A 16,931-nucleotide genomic window follows, 5' to 3' on the forward strand; every position below is an offset into this window, starting at 1 on the left:
TCGGTCCCAAACCAACTCGGTCCCAGTCATACGTTGACAATTTTTTTCCCCCAATTTCTCAAAAAACTACAACACCACAGCAAGTAATATTTTAAGGGAAGCTTTCAACTATCATTATCTTCAAACTGTTTAAGTTTAGTGAAAATCTGTGGACACGATGGTGTGTCTTCTTCGTCAAAAACGCAATTACGCACGTTCGTTTGAACGAAATCCCTAAATCTTCGTACTTCGTCGCATGCAAAGTATATGGGCCCGGAAGCCGGTTAGATTGTTATGGGTCCTGAACGATGGTAGGAAAACAGAATGAGTAGACTTCCTCTCAAGAAGTCACAACTCATGATAGGTACATACTGAATGGCATTTGCCATAGAGAATGTTTAATGATAACATGGAAGTGACTGCATTGAGTTATATTCAAACGCGTAGACTCATCTCAAGAAGTCACAACTCATGATAGGTACATACTGTATGGCATTTACCAAAGAGAATATTTAAGAATAACATTGAAGCGACTGCATCCAGTTATATTCAAATGAAGATTACGTGGTTAATTAATTAAGATTTTAATTTTGTTTTGCATTTAGAGTAAAGCTTATGTTCTAAGCTACAATTTGGTATAATAAACTCACTCTTTCGTATTATGGTTTGGGAGATTAGGCTTAAAGAAAAAACGTGTACAAATGCAATGGGGTTTTGGCGAGAAACAAAGAATAATAATAAAAATAATAAAAATCTCGACGAAAACAATACCTGTTCCGACGGTAGGTCGGAACAGCTAATAATAATAATAAAAATAATAAAAATCTCGATGAAAACAATACCTGTTCCGACGGTAGGTCGGAACAGCTAATAATAAAAATAATTAAAATCTCGACGAAAACAATACCTGTTCCGACGGTAGGTCGGAACAGCTAATTAATAATAATAATAAAAATAATAAAAATCTCGACGAAAACAATACCTGTTCCGACGGTAGGTCGGAACAGCTAATAACAATCTCTAAATGAGTTGGGGTGGTTCTGAAAAGAACCGTTGGATTAACTCGACGTTTCGATCAGTATGCTCTGATCGTCTTCTGGAGAATGCTAGACTCTGATGCTGCATGCTGACAAAGGAAATGCCACTGTTATCATGGACCGCATGGAGTACACTGACAAGGTAAGCAACATTTTATCATCTGGTTCATACCGCCCCCTCCCTAAGGACCCCACCCCTAGCATCGAGAAGAGGGTTACCAGCAAACTCTTTTCTATCCACCGGTCCGGAGCTCTCTCCGTCCCACTCTATCGTAAGCTCCGCCCATCCCGCTCCACCTGCCCCAGGTTCTTCGGCAATCCCAAGATTCACAAGCTGGAAGTTCCCCTCCGCCCCATAGTTGCCTCAGGGGTTCCCCCACCTACGACACTGCCAAGTACCTAGCTAAAGTACTTCGACCCCTGGTGGGTCTCACTGAACACCATGTTTCCAATTCCACCCAGTTTGTTGACATTACCCGCAACCTAACCCTACTACCCAGTGATATCTTGGTAAGTTTTGATGTGGAATCTCTCTTCACCAACGTGCTTACAGATGAAGCTTGCTTCTTGGCCAAGGACAGATTATCACATGACCCATCCCTCCCTGATCGTACTGGTCTTTCACCTGACCAAATTCATGATTTGCTTTACACATGCGTTTCCTCCAGTTGTTTTCAATTCCAGGGCAATAGTACTACGAGCAGACAGCTGGGACCTCCATGGGATCCCTTATATCCCGGGTTCTAGCAGACATATTCACGGAAGAGTTCGAGTCCTCAACACTCCTCTCCGCTGACCTCCGACACAGCCTGCTCCGCTATGTGGACGACACTTTTGTCGTGTGGCCCCACGGTCAGGACTCTCTCCATGAATTTCTGCAGTACCTCAACCAACAACACTCAAGTATCAAGTTCACTATGGACCGTTACCTACATCAGCGGTCTTTCCATCATCCAGCTATCAAGTCATCAGTCAACCATGCGCTGGTTCAACGGGCTTATACCATTTGTGATCCGGACAGCCTCCAGCATGAGTTGCATCACATCACCACTTCTCTACAGCAGAATGGATACAACGCCAAGCAAGTCAAGACAAGCAAGCCTGTCCCCCCCCCCAACCAAAGGGTCTCCTATACCCAAGGTCAAACACACACACCCACAGTTAGTTTACCTTACCTACATGTAGGTCCCCCCTCTCATCGCCTCCAACGCATCTTCAAGCAAGCAGGAATCAAGGTGTATCACTCCGCCCCGAAGAAACTCCATGGCTCTCTCCAATCGCACAAGGACAAGAAGGACCCCTCCACCCGTGCCGGAGTCTATTGCATTCCATGCGAATGTGGTAAGGTTTTTGTCGGGGAAACCAAGCGTAACCTTCCCACTAGACTTAAGGAACATCGAGCACACGGAAGGAGGGGAGACTTTGATAAATCCGCCATCGTCAAGCATTCCCACATCACTGACCACCGAGTGAACTGGGAAACAGCAGAAATCATCGCTCCAATCCAGGCATGGCACCCTAGACGCATCAGAGAGGCCATCGAGATCCACAAGCATGACACCGTACCCCAAGACATCGGCTTCCACATCAGCGACATCTGGCTCCCCCTTCTCCCGACCAATGGATCTTCTATATCCACGATCACCCCCTAGGCCCCAACATTAGACTGCTTTGGGTCATCTATACCCTCAGTCACCTAGGCCCTACACCCTCACTATCCCCTGTGCTTGTTCCTACTGACACGGTTGAGTGAGCACACACCCCCACACACCACCCAAAGCTCCACAACAGGTTTCACCACGAATCATCGAGTTCACTTCCCGCCTGTATTTCCCGCCTTCGTGCAACACCGCTAATCCGCCGCCCAATACTTAAGCAGCATGCAGCATCAGAGTCCAGCATTCTCCAGAAGACGATCAGAGCATACTGATCGAAACGTCGAGTTAACCCAACGGTTCTTTTCAGAACCCCCCCAACTCATTTAGAGATTGTTATTACATGGTGTTACTGCAAACTCTTCTATATCTTATTTCCACCATGCAAAGTTTCAAATCCTACTTAACATTGTTGGTCGCCTGCACAGTTTTTCAGTAGCCCACGTCAATCCAAACAATTTTCAAAAAGTATTTTAAAGTATCCCGAAATTTCTGCCCTTGTTTAAAGAAAATGCATTTGCTTTTCTGCTGTCAGAATAGTAAACTAGAACAGCGAAGCTGCCATGGCGAGCTGCTGATCACCAGATAGAACCAATGACTGACAGAAAAACCAATCATTTGATCAACTGATGGTCAAAGGGTGGGGAAATTGACAAGTATGAAGTAATGACCATTTAGGGTTTTCATTGTTATAGCTCATTCAACTGGAACCAGTAATAAACTCTTAGATATTTATATATTTTTCATATTATCTACATTTAAGAAGCAATATTTACATGTATCATGTTTTAGCTCATTAAACTAGAACAAGTGATACATTCTTTGAGTCTAATCTTTTCAAGTGAATTTACATGTAGGCCTACAAAGCAATATTTGATTTAAGTTTCAAGTCAGTACATCATTGCAAAAAGGAGTTATGACCATTTAAGGTTTTTATTGTTTCAGCTCATTCAACTAAAACCAGTGATGCACTCATTGAGTTGTATCTTTTCATATGCATCTTTATGTAAGAAGCAATATTTGATTTCAGTTTGAAGTCAATACATCAATGCAACAAGTAGTTATGCCTATTCAAGGTTTTCATTGTTTTAGCTCACTCAACTGAAACCATTGATTAATTCTTTTGAGTTTAATCGGTTCAAATTAATCTACATGGAAGAAGCAATATTTGACTTAAGTTTCAAGTCAGTACATCATTACAATCAGGAGTTGTGACCGTTGATGTTTTTCATTGTTTCAGCTTATTTAACTGGAACAAGTGACAGAGAGTTTGGTTTTTGTTAAAACAAATTATTTAAAACTTTAAGATTTTAATTTGATTTTTAAATTTAGTATCCAGATGTCAATGTTTGAGCCTGAAATTTTGTTTATCCTAAAAACTTTAACAAAAAATTATTCCAAAAACTTCAACATTATTTGAAAACATAGCTGAAAGTTACCCAAGCATTACTGGCAATTATATATAATAATTTAACTTGGGCTTGTTTATACCAAAACAACTCAACTCAAAGACTTAAACTTAAACCAAAAACTTTAACATTTCTAAATTTTTTAACTCGGACCGCCAGGCAGACGGACGCCGCACGGAAATTGGTATTACATAGGCTCGCACTGCTCTGCAGCTCGCCAAAAAGCAGATAAAAACATTTGTGTAAATGCAAGTTTCTATTTTTCTGCTTTTCTGCTTTTCTGCTTTTCTGCCGAAAAGTGGCAATTTCCTCTTCTCCTTTCAGACAACGGAAAATCAAATTTTACTTAGGCAGCAGAACAGTGGCCATTTGCCTTTTTTTCTTTCAAAGGACCTGTCCCAACTGATAAAGCTGATTTCTGGTATAGACCTCTTGGCTCAATTAAGACTTCAGCCACAGCCAATGAACATTTGTGTTCGTGAACCCATCGCATACGCCAGACAGTCGGTACAGGAAGAAGTGTCTTTGTGATGACCCTGCTGGTGACGCAGCATCTCAAAGGAAATACTCCAGTAGGATTTTTCATTACAAAAACACCGTCAGTTTCCCTTGTGGTTTATTATTTATTAAATGGGTGACACGTTCAACAAACCGAATCGTTCACGGGCGGTCCTTTGAAAGCAAAAAAGCAATTGGGCACTTTTTAAGCAACGGGCGAGTCATTTCCTTTCTAAACACATCACTCTCGCCGCATATTTTGTTTCCAATTTGCGATGGCGTCATTGATCGAAAATCACAAACACTTTTAAATTTGTCTGTAAATGAAGTTCTATACAACACAATCGATCCTCAAATCATAAACCCTTAAAAATGGTTGTTGATGGGAAACAACTTTATTAGAACTCACCTGATTTGATCATTTGTTGTAATTTGTGTAGAAGCTGAACCCCAATTTCATGGTTCTCAGTGTGTAGTATTTGATTCACAACTGTCCCAACTGATAAAGCTGATTTCTGGTATAGACCTCTTGGCTCAATTAAGACTTCAGCTACAGCCAGTGATGGGCATGCTAACAGAACACCAATATACATATCTGAAATAAATTACATTAACTTTATCATGTTAGCATCCATATAATTAATAGTTAATAAATACCTTGGACAGTTTACAGACTCTGATTGGTCAAAACCTGATCAGGTGGGAATGTATTTAACGAGTGATAAAAGACCTGCTCTGGAAACTAGCGAATAAATGGCCCCTAAACCAGCTGACGTTGTACAACTAGTGTCTGCGCTTTGTGCTGTATGATTATTCATCTTAGTTTCATTGGTACTTCACCCACATACACGTTCGCGCTGAAAATGTATCAATAGACCCCTTGCATAACGCAACACGCTACAGGGACGCTGAGCTCATGCGCACATTTTTACGCACAACAAAAAACAGCTATCTTCCAATCTTGTTAACAGCGACCAGCCATCAACCCGGACATTACCACGCAATGAAGACCAGGTCCCTGCACTGTTATTCCCTAAATAGTATGTCACAATAGACCAATGCAATGACCGATCCAACTGTATCTGCTCACCAAAAATGTCTGACAAATAACCAACATATAAAAGTTACCAGTTACTGCAATTAGCACATTTAATGTGCATTTTGTGTGTGCAAGCTGGATGATAGGGTTGGAGATGCACAAGCCTTAAGATAGTTTTCGCAAGGCATCACAGAAACCAGATATGTATGAGATGCCTCCATGTTAACAAGCAAACTCTACTGGAAGTGATACACACAATGAAAATATTTTCAGTCAGTCATGTCAGTTGTCCAAGATGTACGGGTATAAATGCTATAGGAAGTTGGCTCTTGTCTAGAGCTCACCCAGATGAGCACAATTTAGTCAACCTGGGCAAGCTAACTGAAATGGGAGACCTCAAAATTTGATACTTACTTTTTTGAGCTCTTATAAAACCTGCAAACTTATATACATGAACATGTAAAGACACCAAAATGTGGATTTTTATACCTCATACATCCTTAAAGGAACATTACAGAATTGGTTTTGCTGACAAAACAGATGCCAGCAGTGTAAGCACGTTATGTAATCCACCAAATATGTAAACTGACAAACCTGTAGAAGTTTGAGATCGATCGTCCATCTGGGTCTCGAGAAACGTTTTACATTTTTGCACGACATCGATGCAAAAAGAAAAATGAATAAAATGCTCACTGAGCAATAAACTCCAAACACGAAATAAGATTATTTATTTCTCAACAAATATGACATTTCAGACAATAATATTTCAAGGGATGTTTTCTTTTATCATCATCATTAGACCTAGTAAGTTTTATGTTAATCTGTGATTTTCACGATTTTGGTTTATGATGTGAAATATCGGCATTTTGTAAAATGGCTGCCTGGACGATATGCGATAATAAGTTCTGGATCACTTTTTGAATTCACATTGTTTTTATTGCAATCTCTTGACTTACACAAAATAGAGTCCAACAGTTTAACTAAACATGTCATGAAACTCATGAAGTATCTATTGGCAAATGGTTTTGAAGAAACAATGGGAAATGTAACGCCAGCCATTTGACAAGTTCCGGATAGATTGATTCTATTCCGGGTTAGTAGTGCGCCCTCTATCGTAAAACCCATACAAGTTTTCATTGCATTTTTCAGTCAACATTTAAAAAACAATAATGATCATTGTGGTTACAACCATATGGAATTTTACACAGGAGAGATTGTTTTTCATCAAGTATTTCAGTTTAACAGAGCTTATGGCCATGAAAATTACAGATGTTGTAAGGAATGTAATACTTAGTGATAACAAATATTAATGTAAATTAATTTTTAAAATATCTTGAAGAAAACCCAAAAAGTTAAATTGACCTCAGCTTCTTGTTACTACAAAACCCTAAGAACTTTGTGCTCGCCTCCCATCACAAAATTTAAGCCTCGGTCACAACCCACTGTGCGTGTTTTTAGTCTGTACCTTTTTTGGGGAGGCCACGGCCGCCACGTTTTTATGAAAATGTAGGGAGTGGCAAGAGCAGCGAGGGAGTACGTCAATGCATGTCACTCGCACGGTTTGCGCAAGGTGTAAGTACATGGCCCGCACGCCACGCATGCCCGTGAGCGGTTGCGTGCATCGTACGTTGCGCACGCACGTGGTAAGTGAGTTGTACATGCTTACAATGTACGATCATCTTGCGATTGCCACATTATCGTACGGAGGACGTACTTACACGTGCTGGGTCACGTACGGTGTCCTTACTCGCTCGCATGTTGTAAGTGCATGTAAGTGCGATGAACATGAGTTTTTCGCCCAGCTGAAAGTGAGTTTTTCGCCTAGCTGAAAGTGAAAATATGTTTTACACACTAATAAGTTTCCTTTCTTCAATTTACATGTAAATGTACAATTGTGTATTTAGAAACTATTTGGCGGACTATTACAGTTCCCCACTTGGCCGCCTACCATGGCTAGATCGGGTTGTTTGAGCACATGAACTCATGGTACTCATGATTTAATTTGATGAACTCTGGGGACATGCCATGAATTCATTATTTAATTTTATGTATTCATGTGTGAAGTTTATTGTGTCAAACAAATAATAAAATGGTTTTGTTTTTGTTCTTATAGACTGTGCAAGTCTCGCACGTAGCGAAAACGAGAACTTAATTCGAAAAAAATTATATTTTTGTACAAAACCAAATTGTATTGAAATTGTTATTTGTTAAAAAAATTCTTAAAGATTGTTATTTTTAACGTACTTTTTGTATAATTATTATTTTAATTCGTGTACATAATAATTGTTTTGTTTAAATTAACGTAAAAATTATACATATATCGGGACGAGGATCGCTGTTCGACATCGACCTGGATGGTTTTTCTAATAAACCCCGTTTGTGAATCACGTCCAATGGTGCAATCATCACATAGGTTCAGCGATAATGGGAACGTCAATTGGGTAATATTCTTAATTGTTTAGAGTAAACCGGAAACTGGAGGTCAAGTTTTTTTCTTTAGTTTTCTTCGTTAATTTGTTGAATTGATTTTACTTTTCTGTTTTTAATCACTTATTTTTACATTCCCAAGAACATATTCACTTTTTAGAGTCATAACTTATGTTAAACTAAAATTATTGACAGAACAAAATCTCCCCAACGTAAAACTCCATTAGGTTGGGACCACAATGGTCCCGGAAGTTCAATTTCTCGCGAGACTTGCACAGTCTATTGTGACCCACTCTCCAATCCACCAACAGCACCCTCTCATGATCAGGGGCAGACTCTCTGGCGTCACCATCTGACTCTTCTTGGCTCTTTCTCTCCTCTTCCTCTCTGGCCCTCTCATCTTCCGCGGCCCGTTTCTGTTGGGCCTCTCTGGCCGTATCCGCTGCTTTTTGTGCTGTAGATGCAGCGACCCCTTCTTATGTGTCTTCTTCGACAAAATGATGGCACTCGTCCATCGGTTTTGTATACTCGTCCATCGGTTTTGTAAACTGCGGATATCAGTGCGCACAACGTGTGTTGTAAGTGTGGAGCACGTGCTTACTCGGTACGGTTCAAGTGAGTTATGCATGCTCATTGGACAGCTGAACTGGGGAAGTGCCGAGTAAGCACAGACCACGCACAGCACGCACGTGCTTAGTGCGCCGTCAGTGGAGCAAGTGATCGTTGGACAAATTTAAGACTCACAGAGTCGGTGCGTGGTGCGCTCATTGGCTGTAGAGGGCACGCGCGTCACCGGTACTTGGGGTGAATTCGTAGCCCGAACGCAGCGAAAGTTTCTCATGCACTACAAGTGCTACGGCGTCCTGCGTGCTCCCAAATCCGTACTGAGGCGGTACTCACCACGTAAAATTCCCATATCTTGCCCACCTTTTTGCAAGTAGACAGCACGCATTGAAAGTGCGGCTGGTTGGGCTGCGTTGTGTAAATGCTTGTTTGGATGCGCAGTGATATTCGCCACATTCTCTACAAATCCACAAGGATTTTCTATTCTATTTTAGAAAATTCTCACCTTCAAAACCTACAATGCATTTCTGTGCATGCACAAGCAATTCTTCTTCTATCTAGCCCATATCACTCCACTGCAGGAGGAAAGCCTCTTCACCAATTCTCCATTTCACTCTATCCTGGGCTGTCTGTGTCCATGCAATTCCAGTTGGTTGTTTTGCATGCCCACCTGTTGTCATGCCTTCTTGCTAGGTGACCTGCTCATCTCCAATTCTTTGATGTAATGGATTTAATAATATCCTGCACTATTGATTTCTTTCTTGGGTCCTCATTTATCACCCTGCTCTTCTTTATTACTTCTTTAATAACCCTTTCAATAGCTTTCTCAAGAAAGGGCATTTTGGGCATGCAAAACTGGGGGGTCAAAGGGCTAGGAATGACTGGAGATTGTGGGGAGTATTGAGCCACTTCCCACCCATGAAATGTCCTATATGGTCTGCGTCTGAAACAGCCTCTCCTAGTCAAACTCCTACTGCCCGGCTTCACGTGACGATCCCCGTTGCAAACTGTGGGCAGAGGTGTGCAGGCGGGTTTCTGGCGTCTTAAAACCAGATCGCATAATCCATGGATTAAGCGAAAAGGTGTCTTAAACATTGCTTGTCCCAGCGCTTTTGGCAAGAGAGTTGGGGCGCTACAATATTGACGTAGCTGCCCTTAGCGAGACACGGCTTGCAGAGGAAGGCTCAATGAGCTGAAAGGAGGATACACTTTATTCTGGAAAGGCAAGGGTGAAAATGAAGCCAGAATTCACGGAGTAGGGTTAGCCATCAAAACCACCCGCCTACACCAGCTTCCAGACCTTCCATTGGGCATCAGTGAGCAACTCATTAAACTCCGCATCCCCCCCTCAACACATCTCGTCATGTAAAAATCATCAGTGCATACGCACTCACTCTGGCTAGTAGCGTTGAAATAAAAGAAGGTTTCTACAGGGACCTTGGCTGTATAATTAAAACAACGCCACCTGGTGACAAATTTCTCCGTCTTGGCGATTTCAACAACAGAGTTGTCAGCGACTACAGAAATTGGAAATGGATCCTTGGGCAACATGGCATTGGGGAAATGAATGAAAATGGCCTTCGTCTCTTGACCATGTGTGCAGAAAACGACCTGTCGATTATCAAACCCTTCTTCAGGCTTGCTGACAAATATATGACAACCTGGATGCATCCAAGATCTAAACAATGGCATCTTTGTTTTCTGACGCAAGAGGGAAACTGGTGATGTGAAGATCACAAGGACCATGCGTGGAGCCGTGTGCTGGACCGACCACCGTCTAGTAAGATCTTCCCTCGCACTGCACATAATCCTATTAATGCACCGTATGAAGCCCAGGGTTGTCAGGCCATCTCTTAACGTCAATAAGCTGAGTCACATAGAACATCGACAGAGGTTTGCCACCAACTTTGATGATGAGCTGGAAACCCAATGACCACTGAGTGGAAGTACATCTCTAAAGTGGGATAAGTTCAAATCACTGGCGCTAAAATCAGCTAAATCAACACTTGGACTGAAAAAATGAGTCAGTTCAGTTCAAGTTTTTTTTCTTTCCCCTTTCCCATATGATATTCCCGGAACCGATAATTGTTTTGCCGTCCTCCCCCCCACCCTGTCCCACCTTGTGCTCTTTCCCTTTCCCGTTCCATTATTTAACCTGTGCATCTGTACCGACCCATCGCCACGATCCTGTGCGTTGGCATTGTTCTTTGCTTGCAACTGTTGCCCATAACCCAAGTTTTGTGCAGGTCCCGCGACTGGTTCTTTCCCAGTCTTGTTAATACCCGTTGTAATGTTCTCCAATTTTGCGCAGGTCCCACTTGAGGCGGTTCTTCTTTCTCCGTTTAACGTTTTGTTCCCCCCAGTTCAGTTTAATTTTTTTCTGTCCCATATCCCATATCATCATAGTCCCTTTTTATTTTTTCCTTTCCCTACACCCCTGCCCTGATTTTTCCCCATCATTTTTGTTGCCGTTCCCCCGTCCCCCGTTCCACAGGCGTACCACTGTGTGCCCCTCCCTCCTCTCCAGACCCACATCTAACTCGCGCCTTTGTCCCCGTGATCACGTGCGTTGATTGTTTTTTGCATGGACTGTTTGCCGGCCCATAACTTATGTTTTCCCGTTCTGCACGGGTTCTGCTAGAGGTTCTTTCCCCTTCCCACAGACGTACCACACTGTGCCCCTTCCGTCTCCCTGTCCCACGTCCTCTAATAACCCCCACCTCCAGCTCTGTCATGCCTCTGTTAGTTCCGATCCCAGTGGTGATCCCCTGCATTGTTATTTGCTTCCACTGAACATGCGAAGTTACTGGACGCTCGCGCTATGACTGACATCACAAAGGGCGCCTGACAGGGATGAAATAACGCAGACCCCCTGACAACCCAAGGTTTGCCCAAAAGGCTTTGACTGTGATGTCACACACAACACAAACCTCCAAACCACGGGTACCCGAAATTGACCCCAGGATGCATCATTTCAGTAGGGTACAGGCACCACTTGACGTGAAAAAAACATGGCGGAGCCCATGCGATTTAAGTATCGTTAAAGTATAGAAGATGTAAGCAAAAGCCTAGACAAAGCAATTGCTATTTTTTATGAATTCAGCCTATTTGCTTTGTCTTGCCGAGCGTTTCCTTTTCGATTGGGTCGACTAATGAATGCTAGCAGGAGACAATGGGACTGTAGGGTCCCTCACTCAGCAGTGTGTTTGTAGCCTCCATCAGCCAGCAGTGGCTGGGAGAGCTGATCGGAGGGCTGCTGTCGCGGCGAAGTAGTGTCACAGGTTGCAGTCTCCAGAGGACTCAGGCTGTCCTGGAGGGATGAAGGTCCATTTATTTCTGACACAGCCTGTCCTACTTGACTCCCTAGAATTAACCTGGTAGTCAGGGCTCAACATGGCTATCAATAGTTGTCACTTTGACACTAGTAGTACTATAGTCACCCAAGCTAACTTTATAGCCCCTGTAACAGACCTTTCTTTACCTTGCTAGGGCAAGGTTGCCTTAACTCATGAACACTAGCAGGAGACAAAGGGCCTGTGGGGTCCCTCAATTGCAGCAAGTCAATCAGCTTCAGCGACCGACAGTGGCTAGGGGAGCTGACCAGAAGTCTGCTGCCGGCTGAGGCAACATAGTGTCACCGGTGCAGTCCCGAGTGGACTCGGGCAGGACAGCAAGACTGCAGGTCCCTCCATTTCCTGTGTAACTTCCTAGAATTACTCATTCTTACAAGCACAAAATCACTTAAAAACAACTTACGCAACTTTCTTATCTTACCAGGAGCGTCACTGTGTGGAGATATGCGCACTTAATAAGAAGCTGCTAATATTATTAATACTATTATTTCATCTCATCACAGCATGCAAAAGAAAGATTATATTTTCATTTGTGCTGGCAACTCCTCGAATCGGGCTCAGCCCAAAGCCTTAGATCTCGAGGGTCTTTCTCAGGATCCTAGCTGTTCCCAAAAGCACCGCCTACTGCAACAGATCTATCCTCACATCCATTCCTGTTCTGCCAGATGTTTCCCCAGTGTTTTCGGAATAATGCCAAGTGCTCCAACCACCATGGGTACTACTTTCACTTTCACCTGGCAAGGTCTTGGTACTTTTGGATCTTGTCCATCTCTTTTGAAGCTACCCTTAAAATATCCCGGCACAGCTATGTCTATAAGATGACACATCCTCTTTGCCTTTTCTAAGACTACCACATCCGGACGCCTATGTTTTATAACATGATCAGTCCAAGAGGATCTTGACCTGGGGCCGATTTCACTAACACTTTGCGATCATCGCAAACGCCGAAATCTATCACTAAATCCAAAATCCATCGCTGGATAGCGATGACTCGTTAGTGGTCGCGAAGTAAAAGTTCATCACAAACTTATGATACATTGCGCCATTCTGTGCTTAGTTATAGCGGTGTACGTCTTGATGTATAATTTGTCCGTGATTTCAAGAGTATATTGGCGCTACATTTAGCCTTGCGGTCTTTTACCTGGTAGACTCAGATTGCAGATGACAACTATCAGCAACGCACCTGCAGCAAAGAGAGCTTAAAATTGGTAAAAAGGAGATACTGGGTTTGATTATTTTAACCATCATTTTGACTAAAATGTGGAATGTGTGGGCCTAGCCCTAGGCAAATTGACATTGCAGCCAATAAATGTCTTTTCCGATTTAATATCACTGCATGTAGAAGCTTGACACAAACATGACACCGATTTACACAAACTGCACTTAATTATATGCCATTTCATTTCGAGCGACGACCGACGATTTTGTTGCGGGTTATGTCAAAGGTCACTACTTTTAGCCTCGTACAAAAACTTTATTTTCCTTTTTACGTCATCGCAATTGCGATGGCTTTAGTGAAACGCAAAATTAGCGACATCGCAATTTCGATGGATTTGAGGTTTGTGATCGCAAACATAGACGTTAGTGAAACCGGCCCCTGGTCGGTCTCTGCAACTTACTCTGGAACGTGGTCGTACCATTTTGCCTTCACTTGGACACCCCACTTCTAACACAGATCCCAATGAATTCCCAACTTGTCGTGTCTACCTTTGTACTCCGTCTGGGCCATCTTACTGCACTCGCTGACAATATGAAAGACAGTCTCCTCCGCCTTGTTACACATTCTGCACATAGGAGAGACGTTCGCTTTCTCTATCCTTGCCTTCATTACATTTGTCCTCCGAGACTGGTCTTGCACCGCAGTAATCAAGCCCTCAGTTTCCTTCTTCAACTCTCCGCTCTTCAGCCAATTCCACTTGCTGCAGGCCACTTCTTTAGTACACCTTAAAGGAACACGTTGCCTTGGATCGGTCGAGTTGGTCTTTGAAAAGCATTTGTAACCGTTTGTTACAAAATGCATATGGTTATAAAGATGATTTAAAAGTAGAATACAATGATCCACACAAATTTGCCTCAAAATTGCGTGGTTTTCCTTTTACTTTGCAAACTAACACGGTCGGCCGTTTATGGGAGTAAAAAATTTGACTCCCATAAATGGCCGACCGTGTTAGCCGACGAGGTAAAAGGAAAACCACGCAATTTCCAGTGATACTTGTGTGGATCATTATATTCTACTTTTAAAACATCTTTCCAATCATATGCATTTTATAACAAACGGTTACAAACGCTTTTCAAAGACCAACTCGACCGATCCAAGGCAACAGGTTCCTTTAAGAACCTTACATGAAGTGGTTTGTTCTGCCAATCTTGGTGTCTTTCTTCTCTCCTTTCCCTCTTGTACTCATTCGGCCCAACTTCGTCCGCTTTCAAATATTTCTGTGCTACTTTTAACAAGTTCTCCTCAAGTCTGCTCACAGTATCCGATAGACCGACCCAAGGACTTTACTTACCACGGCTGACATTTTGCCGGCTTTTTCCTTGGGACCCGGCACAAAGCTGGGATACTCCACCCGTTTGACTCTTTTGTCGCTTCCATCACCTCATGGAAGTGTCGTGGCCGTGCAGTTAAGAGCACCGAATTCAAACTCTGGTGTTTCTGATCAGCAGAGTGTGGGTTCGAATCCCCAGCCGTGACACTTGTGTCCTTAAGCAAGACACTTAACCATTGCTTTGTCCTTCGGATCGGACAAAAAGCCGTTGGTCCCAAGTGTTGTGTAACGCATGTAAAAGAACCCAGTGCACTTATGGAAAAGAGAAGGGGTACGCCCCGGTGTTCCTGGCTGTGGCTGCTATATGCGCCGTAGCACCTTGTAATCCCTTATAATGTGCTAAATAATTGGGTCTCAGAATTCATCACTGTAATAATCTTTCTGGAAGTTTGGTTATCTCAGTGCCTTGAGTACCTTGTTTGGTAGATACGTGCGCTGTATAAGACTTCGATATTACTATTATTATTATTATTATGAAGCCTGTCTTTAATCTGTGCCTCCTCCTCCGTCAACTCTACACCATTCGCTTTGGCGCTACCCTCCTCATCCTGACCTTCAGGCAACCCTGGCTGTTCCACCTCATCCTCACTCTGCGAGCTAGCAGCAGCCACCTCCTCCGGTACTTGGTGGCAACAACCTCCAATCTTTCCCTTTCAGCTTGTACTATCCTCTTCATCTCCACGGTTGTACACCACTATTTCCACTTGATAGTATTTATCTGGTCTGAAAGACGCTGCTCACTAATCTCAAACATTCTTTTATCTTGCCATAGGCTTATCATTCTCCTTCTACCGTATTTTCCTGCGGATAAGACGCGTCTTATCTGACTTTTTTGACCCTAAAAACATCGATGCGTCTTATCTTTCGGTGCGCCTTGTCTGCTGACGATTGATTATTTTTTTGATTATCACTGCGTGAAATAAAAAATACCTTCATGTCCAGTTCAAATCAACGATCTTTGTGTGAAGATTCCTTACTCAATAATGCGGTCAAACTAGGCTATTCAGACACTGAGACCGTATTTTCGTTCGAACAATGCCGCAATCCCCCAGACGGTCCAATTATTCCAACAATGCTGCAACGTGTTTATTCCCCATGACCGTGCTTTCATTCCATTAATGCCGCAATGCGTCTAGCTTTCGGAACAGACGTCTGCGGCGTACAAACGTTTTTCTGTGTGGCCGTGTATTCGTTCCGAAAACGATTGACAGTCAATAACTTCATTCACACGTCATTCACCGACCGCTATTGTGTGGTAAACTTTGAGGGTTTTTATTGTAGAGAAGTGTGTTATTGAAGTGTGCTTTAGGCTGAATATTTATTGCCTCTTTTTAGACGTTTGCTTTTAAAAAGTATTATGAGAACGTAGGATTATCTTACTAGGATATGATTTGTATTTGTTTGTAATGCCAAATAAAATAATACAACACTAGCCCCAAAAAATTAGGGAAAAATTTATTTTATTGAATTATTTTATTGCTTCAAAACTTCGGGTAGGAACGGTTGTTAAAATCATGGTTGCCCTTGCATGAAACTTGCCTGTAAAGTCAACGATGTCCAAGTTCAGACTCGAAAATCTCTCAAAATGACACAGAAAAATAGCCCCAAAACGCAACCGTTCCGAGGGCTGTTATATAACACGCAACACAAAAGCAAATATCACGCCTGTAGTCGTTGTTACTGTGCGTGTGACAATAAATACAAGAAAAATTGAACGCTAGAGGGCGTTTTGGAACGATGTAGTAGCGTGAGGTTAAACGCCCTCTATTTGTAAAAATTACATGAACCAGCAATAAACGGATTGAGACAAGACTCGACGTGTCTGGGCTAGACTGGCCCCTGTCTTTATCCGCAAGGATAAAGACGGGTCCCTCCCTGCCACTAGATCCAGTGATTCCCATTGGATACACTGAACGTGCAGTGACATAGATGCCCAAATAGTCACTGCTCTCAAGTCCGCAATGGAATTTGATTGCGTATGTATACGGTCAGGCTATGTCTGGGCATGCTTTGGATCCGCACAGTCACGTGGGAATTTTGGCGCATTTCCAGGCAGCGCAAATGCGAGGGCGTAACGCAACCCGTCGGCGCCGACGCTCAATACGATGCTCACGTGTCTCCAACATCTGTTGTGCAATCTCGAGATTGAGCAGCGCAATGCACAGAGTACATGAGCATATTAATGTGCATGCATCGACATCCCGGCCGTGCGATACATTACTACAAACACACGCTACGTCCGTCTGTCGTTGCAATGTATCTGTATCAGCAAGGATCATCGTTGTGTGGGACGTCGGATGTCCAGCAGGGAGGCATTGTGTTCACGTTGCAAATAAAATTAACTTCAGACAGTGCGTGGACCATGGTTTCTGCCCGCTGATTGGGCCGAACTTTATGTTATTAACAATATACAGCGTTGAC

At 42.9% G+C, this 16,931-nt stretch overlaps 2 protein-coding genes and 1 pseudogene across 3 annotated transcripts in view; 2 read left to right on the forward strand and 1 right to left on the reverse strand.

Annotated features, from left to right (window-relative positions):
* LOC139944494 (cytoplasmic dynein 2 light intermediate chain 1-like) overlaps nucleotides 1-16,931 on the forward strand; it is a 416,808-nt gene that overhangs the window by 205,889 nt on the left and 193,988 nt on the right. The gene's annotated exons all lie outside the window — the stretch shown is intronic.
* The window catches only part of LOC139944443 (clathrin heavy chain linker domain-containing protein 1-like), a 70,469-nt gene that overhangs the window by 7,497 nt on the left and 46,041 nt on the right, over nucleotides 1-16,931 (reverse strand). For both annotated transcript variants that reach the window (XM_071941465.1, XM_071941471.1), the window contains one exon: nucleotides 4,988-5,173. In XM_071941465.1, coding sequence (XP_071797566.1) covers nucleotides 4,988-5,173 — 186 coding nt within the window. The remainder of the gene's footprint in view (nucleotides 1-4,987; nucleotides 5,174-16,931) is intronic.
* Nucleotides 1,132-4,611, forward strand: LOC139940008 (uncharacterized; annotated as a pseudogene).

The sequence above is a fragment of the Asterias amurensis genome, chromosome 1 (genome assembly GCF_032118995.1).
Source record: "Asterias amurensis chromosome 1, ASM3211899v1".
NCBI lineage: Eukaryota > Metazoa > Echinodermata > Asteroidea > Forcipulatida > Asteriidae > Asterias > Asterias amurensis.